General features: G+C 31.0%; 1 protein-coding gene across 1 annotated transcript in view; it reads left to right on the top strand.

Annotated features, from left to right (window-relative positions):
• The window catches only part of LOC137643032 (fibrocystin-L-like), a 222,281-nt gene that overhangs the window by 26,124 nt on the left and 183,657 nt on the right, over positions 1-12,500 (top strand). Inside the window, exons 13-19 of the mRNA XM_068375884.1 lie at positions 805-959; positions 1,222-1,309; positions 4,526-4,680; positions 8,424-8,602; positions 9,048-9,218; positions 10,411-10,560; positions 11,281-11,467. Of these exons, the coding sequence (XP_068231985.1) occupies positions 805-959; positions 1,222-1,309; positions 4,526-4,680; positions 8,424-8,602; positions 9,048-9,218; positions 10,411-10,560; positions 11,281-11,467 (1,085 nt within the window). The remainder of the gene's footprint in view (positions 1-804; positions 960-1,221; positions 1,310-4,525; positions 4,681-8,423; positions 8,603-9,047; positions 9,219-10,410; positions 10,561-11,280; positions 11,468-12,500) is intronic.

Genomic DNA, 12,500 nt, shown 5'->3' with positions numbered 1-12,500 from the left:
CTGACCTCGACTAGAAATTTGATTTTCCCTTTTATGTTCTTTCACCTAACTTAATTTTCTCAGTTAATTATCAAAATTATTTATCTTCGCCGTTCCTCTCAAAAATTTTATTCTTCAAACGTGTTTTTCTATTCCCGTACTATGGTGCTTCCACTGTTTAGGACCCTTGGCCCTGTAGAATGCTGTATTTTCCACCGGGGCTAAAATTTAGTTTAATAATAATAATAATAATAATAATAATAATAATAAAAATAATAATAATAATAATAATAATGATAATCTTCATCATCATCTCCTCCTACGCCTATTGACACAAACAACCTCATCATCATCTCCTCCTACGCCTATTGACACAAACGACCTCGGTTAGATTTCGCCATTCGTCTCTTGAGCTTTTAAATCAATACTTCTCCATTCATCATCATCTACCTCACGCTTCATAGTCCTCAGCCATGTAGGTCTGGGTCTTCAAACTCTTCTAGTGCCTTGTGGAACCCAGTTAAAAGTTTAATAATAATAACAATAATAATGATAATAATAATAATAATGATAATAATAATAATAATAATAATGACAAAGCATTTTTTTATGTTCTCTGGTTCCCCCTATAGGCCTACACCCTTTACACTAATACAGTACTCAGAGCATTGTTACTGGAAGAGCTCTGCTGTCCATGGTAAATTTTTCGCTTTATAGAAATTACAGGAGATCAATAGATACATGTCCTTCTCACTTTGCACAAGGCTTTGAAATAGATGATCATCTTAATTGGGATTTACTTTTTTTTATTTTGTTTTATTGCAGGTCAAGTCTGGTCTAAAGTCCCTTCTGGAACAGCAATGTGAAATGACTCCCAGTGATGTGTTATTCCGAATCAAGACTGACTTCGAAGACGAGGAACCATTGCCAGATGGGTTAACTGGTGTAAAAGAAGACGAGGTGGAACCTTATTGTGGAAGGTCAAAAGAATATTCATCCTGTGTCTTGAAATATTAATCTTTTCTTACGACTGCTTATTCTGAGGATATTCTTGATATTTTACTCTGTATTTCATTTTATCCAGTTTATAGTTATTTATATTTTACCTGCAAATTTGATATTAAAGATATAGGCTAATAACTATATATGAATTTAACTCTTACACTTGAGGTTTCTTACTAGCCCAACAGTTGATTATTCTGTTAACGGTAAATTATTTATAAAATTTCTTTCATTTTGTAGGTATTCCTGGAAACTATGGCAAAATCATCCAAAAATATATGAGAATACAAAAGTGGATGAAATGATCGACTTAACTAGGACTCCTTACGTAAGTTTTGACCATTTGTTCATCCTCGTTGGTATAATATTTTGGTTGTTTTTGGTAGTCATATTCTTAGAACTGTCTTTCCAGATCCATATAATTTAACTGGTTGATGAATTTGATTAAACATGTTAATGACTATGAATATATACATAGATACTAATTTACTTCATATATGCATCACATACAATGCATATACACACGCACATACACAAATATATTATATCTATCTATATACCTATATCTATCTAAATATCTATCTATCTATCTATATATATAATATATGTATATACATATATATATATATATACAGTATATATTACATATACCTATATACTGTATATATATATATATATATATATATGTATATATATATATATATATATATATATATATATATATATATATATATATATGTATATATATTATATATATCATATATATAAATATATACATATATCTATCTACCTATATATACATATATATATATATATATGTATATATTATATATATATATATATATATATATATATATATATATATACATATATCTATCTACCTATATATATATATATATATATATACGTATATATATATACACACACACACATATATATATATATATATATATATATATATATATATATATATATAATAGATAGATAGATAGATAGATATATATGGGTGACATAACAATGTTCAGTGTGAAGTGCTTATCGTACATCGGAGTTTATAAATGAACTTTACCTTAAAGATGTCATGAAAAGGGACACACATATGTCATTTATACATATATAACCTACTTTTCATCAGGGGACATGAAAGGAACAAAGAAAATGCAATAGATTTTATTAATAAAAATTTAGCAGGGAACATAGAAGAATTTAGTAGTACAGTACAAGTGATAGAATTGCAGGATTAATCAAAGTAAATAAGAAGTATTAACTGATCATCCAAACGTATACACCAATAGCAAGTAGAAACGTTTTATGAAGATCTGGAGATATATGCAATAAAAACATGAGACTTTTTATATTTGCTTAGGGTGATTTCAATGCTAAAGTAGGTTAAAAGAATAGAGGAGAATCAGCAGTCGGTAAATTAGGTGTTGGCACAAGAAATGACAGAGAAGAGATGTGTTTGAAGAATTTGCTGAAAGAAATAATCTTAAAATCATGGGCACATTTTTTATTTATAAAAAGGAACATAGAAAATGGCAATGGAAAAGCCCACATGAAGAAATGAAAAACAATTAGATTTTATTCTCAGTGGAAAAGTTAATTTAGTTAAAGAGGTAAGTGTTAAACCAGTAAAGTCAAGTGACCATAGAATGTTGAAAAGCAATATTTGTCTAGATTAAGGAAAGAAAGAGAAAAACATATTCCAAGAAAAACTAAACACTTTTAAATAATGAAAGAAGCAAGGAAAGAAGAAATTAGCTGTAATTTAATAAATTTTTTATTGGAATCATTACAAGAGATAGGTGGATAAGCTCCTAAAAAGATCAAGAAAAATTATCAGATGACCCAAAACCTTTATAGAAAAGATTGGAAATGAAGGTAAAATTCAAGAGAGATGAAATAGAATTAGCAGAACTATCTAAAACAATAAAGAAACTAAAAACCCAAGATACTCGTAAACACAGTGGACCAAAATGTAGGAAACACCAAAGAAAGGAAGAAGCATCAAATTAATGAAAAGAACTTGGAAGAGGATGCTTACAGATGTTTGCTTTAAATTATGAAAATAGAAATATTATCCACAATAGAGATGGAGTGATAAAAATTGCAGCAGATTTTTATACCATGCTATATCATATTGATATAAAAATAATTCCATCAATAGAAATAATGAAACGCGTGAGCCGGTACCAAGCGTAACAGTAGCAGAAGTAAGGGAAGCATTAAAAGGCACGAAAAAAGGCAAAGCAGCAGGAGAAGATGGCCTAACAATTAATTTGATAATAGATGAAGGAGATTTCATAGTACTTTACACCAAAAATGTCTGCAAGAATTTTCAATTCCTACAACTTGGAAAAACTTAATCATTACACGAAGTCACAAAAAGGGAGACACAAAAGACCTGAAAAATTACCTCCTAATATGTTTACTCTTCGAAACATATCAAATATTTACAAAGATCATAATAGGCTGAATAAAAAGACAGCTAAACTGAAGAAACCAAGAGAGCAGACAGGCTTTAGAAGTGGATATTCAACAACTGACAATTTCAATGTAAATTTCTATCTCATACTGGGATCGAATCCAAGCCCCTTCAAGTGAAAAGCCAGGTCGCTTCCATCCATGCTACCAGAGGCTCGTATGCGACCTCACCTTTCGTTTGAAGGAGCTAGGCTTTGATCTCAGAATGAGATAGAAATTCAAGTCTATTTGAACACGATATTGTGTTGATTTTCATCCCTATTGACTCAATATGGGTAATTAGAATGAAAGGCTACCAATTGTGTCACCTGGCGGGTCAGGGAGTCGGGGAAAACTCGCTGGTAAAAGACTGATGTCTCGCCGAGTAAATCCTAAATTGCAGTTAGCAGTTAGGTTCCGACTTCTTTTGAACCTCTGGTGGCGTGGTTTGAAGCGACCAGCCCTTTCACTTGAAGGGACTAGGGTTCGATCCTAGTATGAGATAGGATTTTATTTATATTTGAGCACGATATTTTCTTGATTTTCATACACACACATATATATAAATACATATATATATATATATATATATATATATATATATATATATATATATATATATATATATATTTATATATACACACACATATGTATATATATACATATGAATATGTATATACATACATATGTATATATATATATATATTTGTGTGTATATATATATATATATATATATACATATATATATATATATATATATATATATATATATATATATATATATGTATATATGTATATAGGTATATATATATATATATATATATATATATATATTTATATGTATATATGTATATAGGTATATATATATATATATATATATATTTATATGTATATATGTATATAGGTATATATATATATATATATATATATATATATATATACATATATATTTATATATATATATATATATATATATATATATATATATATATATATATATATCCTGTATATGTATGTATATTTATATCAATACATAATGTCCAAATTTCCATAATTCGCCTAAATTTCCATTGTAACACAGGTGTGCTTTGCAATCATCGGGAACTTCGAAGGAGGAATGAGAGCACTTTACAATTATAAAGACAAATTTGGCTACACGCGATCTATCGAGATAAGCTTCGACTACTGGGAACATCCAGGCAATGAGCGGATAGCTAGGAGCACCCAATCCTCCAGGTAGGCTACTGCACGGTGTCTTGCTACAATTATTGGGCTTTTGGTTTGATTACATATCAGGTTTATTAACTACATGGTTCGAATAAATAAATTTGAATTTATTTTTTATAAATAAATTCATGCACGCTCACTCACATATGTAATTCACGCACACACACACACACGCACACACCACACACCCCATACCCCATACCACATACCACATACCACACACACACCACACCACATATCACACACCACACACACACACATATATATATATATATATATATATATATATATATATATATATATATATATATATATGTATATATATATATATATATATGTGTGTGTGTGTGTGTGTGTGTGTGTGTGATATGCTATCCCACTAACAGTGAACGACACAATAAGTCTGTAACATTTTTCCTCTAACTGCTGAATCCTGGATAAACTCCTTGTGCAGAACCCTTCCATAAAACCAGAAGAGGCTCTTCAGCAGTTCAACGATATTTTTTTACGCTCACACACTGCTGCTTTGTGGAAATGAAAACTCCTTCCATTGCAAGACCTCTTACACATCTCTAACCTTCTATACCTATCCATCGTACTTCTACTTCTCGTCAATTATTCAAAATTAAGTTCTTTTTTACTAAGCTATTGCCTTCCATAACAGAAACCTTAATAACTCATCAGCGCCTACTGATTCACAATTCGTTTTTAGATCGAACTTACTTACATTTTCAGTCCTTTATCTGCTTTCTTTTATTTATCATTCAACATCAGCACTTAGCTTCCATAAAGGAGTACAATTTCAACATGCCCCTGAATAAGTCTTACCTCTATCTCCAATTAACAGGCTTCGTCTCTCTTAATGTTGTGACTGTGACTTATCTTACCATTGTTCCTAATGCTGTATTTACTACAGAATTTCGTTTCCTTATTACTCATTTATCGCCCAACCTCCCTGTTTTCAATTTATCCTGATAATTTTACTCCTTACATTCACTTTCAACTTTTTTCTCTAATATACACATTCAAACTGTATCAATAGCTCTTGATATTTTCCTGTTCAATTTCTAACCAGTTGTTTCATTCTCCGCTATATCCCATCAATGGTCACCAATGAATACAAGTAAATGCGCACGCATCCACGCACCTACACATACACTCACACACATATATATATATACATACATTTATACATATATGTATATATATATATATATATATATATATATGTATATATATGTATATATATATATATATATATATATATATATATATATATATTCATGATTATTATTATTATTATTATTATTATTATTATTATTATTATTATTATTATTATTATTATTATTATTATTATTATTATTGACGCAAAGGGCATTGGTTAGATTTTGCCAGTCGTCTCTATCTCGAGCTTTCAATTCATTTTTCCATTCATCATCTTCTACTTCACGCTTCTTAATCCTCAACCATGTAGGCCTGGGTCTTCCAACTCTTCTAGTGCCTTGTGGAGCCCAGTTGTAAATTTAGTGAACTAATCTCTCTTGGAAAGTGCAAAGAGCATAACCAAACTATCTCCATCTACCACTCATCATGATTTCCTCCACATACAGCACTCGAGTAATCTCTCTTATAGTTTCATTTCTAATCATGTCATGCCATTTAACACCCAATATAATTTTGAGGGCTTTGTTCTCAAATTTACTAAATCTTTTGGAGATTGTTTCATCGTCATAACATGACTCATGTCCATATAGTAACACCGATCTCACTAAACTAATATATAGTCTGATTTTTATATGTAATTTCAGAGGATTTGATTTCCAAATTTTCCCCAACTTAGCCGGTGTCTGATTTGTTTTTTTCAACCTTTCACTAAATTCTAATTCTAAAGACCCTGTATTGGGTATTATAGTTCATAAATATTTAAATGATTCTACCTTGTTAATCCTTTCTCCTTCCAGTAATATTTAATCTTCCATTTCATTCTCCATTCTCATCAACTGTCTTTCTTCTATTTCATCTTGAGTCCAAACTCATGTGATATTTCATGCATTCTGGTACGCAAGCATTGCAAATCCCGTGGTGTTCAGCTAATTTAGACAGCATCATCAGCATACTCTAGGTCCACTAATTTCCTGTTACCAATTCAGTCAAAATCTTCTCCGCCATCCCAAACTGTTCTACGCATTACAAAATCCATGAGGAGGATAAACAACATAGGTGACAACATATTTTCTTGGAGTACTCCGCAGTTCACTAGAAATTCATTTGATAGGACTCCATTAACATTAACTTTGCACTTGCTATGCTCATGAACAGACTTAATCAAATTCACATATTTTAGTAGATAGTAGGTTGGCCAGGGCACCAGCAGCCCGTTGAGATACTACCGCTAGTGAGTTATGGTGTCCTTTGACTGTCCCAACAGTACTACATTGGTTCCTTCTCTCTGGTTACGGTTCATTTTCCCTTTGCCTACGCGCACACCGAATAGTCTGAACTATTATTTACACATTCTCCTCTGTCCTCATACACCTGACAATACTGAAATTACAGAACAATTCTTCTTCCCCCAAGGGGTTAACAACTGCTTTGTAATTGTCCAATGGCCACTTTCCCTTTGGCAAGGGTAGAAGAGACTCTTTAGGTACGGTAAGCAGGTCTTGTAGGAGAAGGACACTCCAAAATCAAACCATTGTTCTCTAGTCTTGGGTAGTGCTATAGGCTCTGTACCATGGTCTTCCACTGTCTTGGGTTAGAGTTCTCTAGCTTGAGGGTACACTCGGGTACACTATTCTATCTAATTTCTCTTCTTCTTGTTTTGTTAAAGTTTTTATTGTTTATATAGGAGATGCTTTTTCATGCTGTTACCGTTCTTAAAATATTTCAATTTTCCTTTTTCCTTTCGTCACTGGGCTATTTTCCCTTTTGGAGCCCCTGGGCTTGTAGCATCATGCTTTTCCAACTAGGGTTGTAGCTTAGCAAGTAATAATGATAATAATAATAATAATAATAATAATAATAATAATAATAATAATAATAATAATAATAATAATAACGCTGGATTCTCCACAATGAAGAAGGCTTTTTCATAGTCCAGAAATGCTATCAATAGTGGATTTCTATATTCTACTCATTGTTGTACATGTCTCAAAATGAAATTTTTTTCAGTACAACTAATACTTTTTTGGTGTCTATATATATATATATATATATATATATATATATATATATATGTATATGTATACATATATATACATATATATATATATATCTAAATATAAATATATATGTATACACACACACACACACATATATATATATATATATATATATACATACATATATATATATACATACATATATATATATATATACATATATATATATATATATATATATATATATATATATATATATATACTCACATACATATATATATATACTGTATATATATATATATATATAGATATATATATACATATTTATATACACATGTATATATAAGCATATTATATATATGTATATATATATATATATATATATATATATATATATATATATATATATATATATATATATATATATATATATATATGTGTGTGTGTGTGTGTGTGTGTGTGTGTATGTATGTTGATAATTTTCTTTAAAAGATCTGTTATCGACGCGGTATTGAACCAACCTATGATAACTTGACATTCCCTGAAATCTCCATATAAAATAACATTGGCCATCCCTCTTTTCCCCTTTAGTGTTAATAGCTGGGACTACACCTGTATAAATCTCCTGGAAATACTAAGGCTTTCCAGCTTCGGCAAAACTTACGCAGAAGGGACAGCGAAACTAAGGCGTCTCTTTGGTCCTCTTTCAAGAACAAGTCACGGATTTGTTTACATCGACGCCGTTTCGTTCGTCAGCGAGTTTGTTTATGGTAAGTTAGGAAGTCAAGTTGGTATATTTTGGTTCTTCAGGAAATGAGGCGGGTACTTGGCACACCTTTTTTCTAAAAATATGAACATGAACAAAAACGTAAGTGCACTATGTTTAATTTTAGTAAAAGATTAGAATGGACTAATACATGGATGTGAAATAGGTTAGATTTTGGCTAATCCAAAAATGGGTCAAATATGGATGTCTTCGGAGACTGTAATATAATGTTTTAAGGTAAAGAATGATACTCTATGTCAATGTCTGTAGATTAATCTGTACTATTTTATAGACATTGAATTATATCACAGGAAAAATAACCCTCTTTCCATCCTTCATACCTTTTCTCCGTCTCTCTCTCTCTCTCTCTCTCTCTCTCTCTCTCTCTCTCTCTCTCTCTCTCTCTCAAGACACCTAAGAAAATAAGAAAATTGTTTCAATCCTTCCAGTCACTCAGACAAGACCTTCCGCACTGGCGAGTCGTGGGATATCTGTGTTGGACATCGACGTGAAGTCTTCGAACCAGAATGTTGGAAACGAGGAATTCGTTCATCTCGATATCGAATTCAAAACCAACTGCCAAGGGGGTTTTCCTCTTATGGGAGTATCGTCCAGTGAAGGTGAATTTTGATATTTCTTCTTATTGGCAACTTCATTATCATAATTCAAAATCCACTCTCTTTTATGTTCACACCTACTTCCTAATGAGCTCCACTATTGTCCCTTCCAAAATCCTCCTCCTCCAAGATAAATTCTTTTCATTATCCCTCTCTCTGTCAGCCTTTCTGAACCATGAATATTCTCTTGGGGATTTCCAAACTAATGAACTTGGGGGCAATTTTGTCATCAGTTTGATGACCAAACTATCGAACATATAATCTTTTGTGGGAACTTTTTATTTCAACATCTTAACTTTGAAATGTTCAACTGTAATTCATGCATCTACAGTCCTTTGAGGGTTCGACTCAAAGGTGGGAAATCAAACGAAAGAGGTGATTTTTGACGAAATTCAAACAAGAAAAAAAAAAAAAAAACTGTCTAAACATATCATATACGCATGTAAGCAACAGACATAAGCAGATAAATATATCAACTATATAAATATCAGAAATAATAATAACCTCTCTTCCTTACATTCCTTTTCTCACCCAAATGAAGGTCCTTGAAATACATTGATATCTTGGATCGTTTTCAGTAATGGAACTCAATTTTTGGACTTTCACAGGCGTCGATTATCATTATTTTCCTTTTTTTTTTCTCTAAAATTCATATTCATTTATAAAACTAATTTTGTCTTTACCCCTTCTGAGGATTTAGTATGTTTTCATCTTAACTTAAAGTTTTGAAGGTTACTTTATTAAAAGGTTGCTTTATTATCTATAAATCTTTTGATTTCCATTCATGAAATTCCATTGTTTGGTATTTTGATTTGGTCTGTTCTTGCTATTTTAGTTCCATAATGTTTATTCTTAAAAAGTGGAATTAACTATACAGAATTAAACTATTTCTTCATTTTAAAGCAAAGACCAAGATTTATTTGCATCTAGATGTAGCTTACTAGAATGACCATGGCACTGTGTTCTTCACGGAGAGAAAAAAAAAGCAGCTTTACTCCACTAGAATATGGAAGCAATACTAAATGGACGTTTCATAAGTAATATCCCCTTTCAACAGGTTTCGTAATTTTTTTTTTTTTTTTGTCTGAGTTTACCTTTTCGACAACTCAGACGTGAAGTCTGACATTTAATCTGTTGCAAAAATCTTAAGAAAAAAAAAAATACGAGGACCTCCATCTCTCTTGATATGTTCTAGCGACCATGCCTTACCTGGAGAATCTTGACACAGACGAGAAAGCAAATTTTACTCTAGGAGGAAGCACCGTCACAGTACAGAGAGTACAAGCAGCTACGCCCCACGTCCAGGGAAACTGGAGTCTTCAACTTCAGGGCACACACATTGAAGGTGAGTCAGTCTTTTTCTTCTTTTGTTTTCTGTTTCTCATGGATTTTCTTATTCATCTGATTTTCGACTGCTTATTCTATGATTCAATATGCTATATTTGACATAATTCAATTTAACCTCATAATAACGATGGCACTTTCCAAGCTCCCATGGGTTTTTCTATTTTATTAGAGCTGAGGGAGTGGCAGGACTATATAAACACCAGCTGATAAAGACAGACCCACTTTGATTTCTTAGTAGATAAATAAAGAAAGCTACATTTGGGTTTTTAAAATAGGAAACAGTTTAGTTTCTTATATGATACGTAATAAAGAAACAAACAGTCAGGCCAATGCATAACAACAAAGCAAACATTAAGAATGAAAAACATACGCATGCGACTGACTTCGAAATAGTTGCAAAAAAATGTGATTACTTGAAATTCCTCATGATGATTACCATTCGAATTCACTTGCTGAAAGTTGGTCAATCATATGACTGAATGCAATAATCTAAGTCACACATTTGTGATCGAATCACAAGTTTTGTAATTGGAAGAAAATGCCCAAATCTTCTAAGATAAGAGCAAATCCATTACACCTAAACAACCATTAATAAATTTAAGAAACTTCTGTTTCTGGTATTTAGAAATATTTTGTTTATAAGAACTGACTTACCATTTTTACATATTATTACCAGTCAAAAATTATCCTAAACTGAGCTAACACTATTTCCACGCAGGTATATCTCCGGACGTCAGCAATTACGAGTTAGAAGAGATGGTCAAAACAGCTTTGGGGGTTGATGGGATACGTATCCAGCAACATGCAGACAAGTGTCGGCACCAAAATTGGGTCATCCACTGGTTAGAAGACCCGGGAAAGAAAGAGCTAGCGGTTGCTAATAGCACCGGACTATCCTTCAATGGGTAAGATGATTTGTCAAAGAAAAAATGTGACACTTTTGTTGAATTTGAATAAAAAAGAAGTTATCTTCGCAAGTAACTACACTGAGAGTTATCTTAAAGGGTTAAATGTCCTTATGTATGCATATCTATTGTGACGGTGCCGAGAGAGAGGTTATGACTCAAAGGCAGGATGCAATCAACTGAGTTGTTTATTAAAGAACACTCTCCTTTATAAACAAAATCTCAAAGCAACAAGAATTATCATGTTCAAATATTGTCAATGTTACAGAGGAGAAAAGCAGACATGAATTTTCATGTTCGTTTTAGTGCGAGGGAAGAGCGAAGATTCAAGCATAATATATACAAAAAGAATTATGTACAATTATGTGACACACGGTTGGTACGCTATCAATATGATATTAACCAAATAATGATAGTGATATGATGCTTCAACTGATTTTCCTATTCAATCTTAGAACAATTCAAAATTACTCCAATTTTTTATTCTTTCATAACGGACCATTGAAAAGGATAGACACCAAGAGACAACCATACCACTATTATCTCTTCCCTATATCATGGGAGCCGTTATTGGACTTTTAAGAAAATTATACGTTTTTATAGATGCCCTCCTTTTGCTCAATTAAGCACTTCATAAACCCCTTTAAGTACGTTGATTTCTTAATCTCGTGTATATATATATATATATTATATACATATATATATATATATATATATATATATATATATATATATATATATATATATATATATATGTGCATATATATACACACACACATATATATATATATGTAAATATATGTGTGTATATATATATATATATATATAATTTATATATATATATATATATATATATATATATATATATATATGAATATATATATATATATATATATATATATATATATATATATATATATATATATATATATATCATTTTAATACTCAAACGGGCAATATGTTATCCATACCATACACTTTATAGATACATTCATACATGCATTGATAAGGGCCTTTGTACATTGAAGCATAC

This window comes from Palaemon carinicauda, chromosome 6 (genome assembly GCF_036898095.1).
Source record: "Palaemon carinicauda isolate YSFRI2023 chromosome 6, ASM3689809v2, whole genome shotgun sequence".
NCBI lineage: Eukaryota > Metazoa > Arthropoda > Malacostraca > Decapoda > Palaemonidae > Palaemon > Palaemon carinicauda.
The sequence above is the reverse complement of the archived record's forward strand: the minus strand, read 5'-3'. Positions and strand labels throughout refer to the sequence as shown.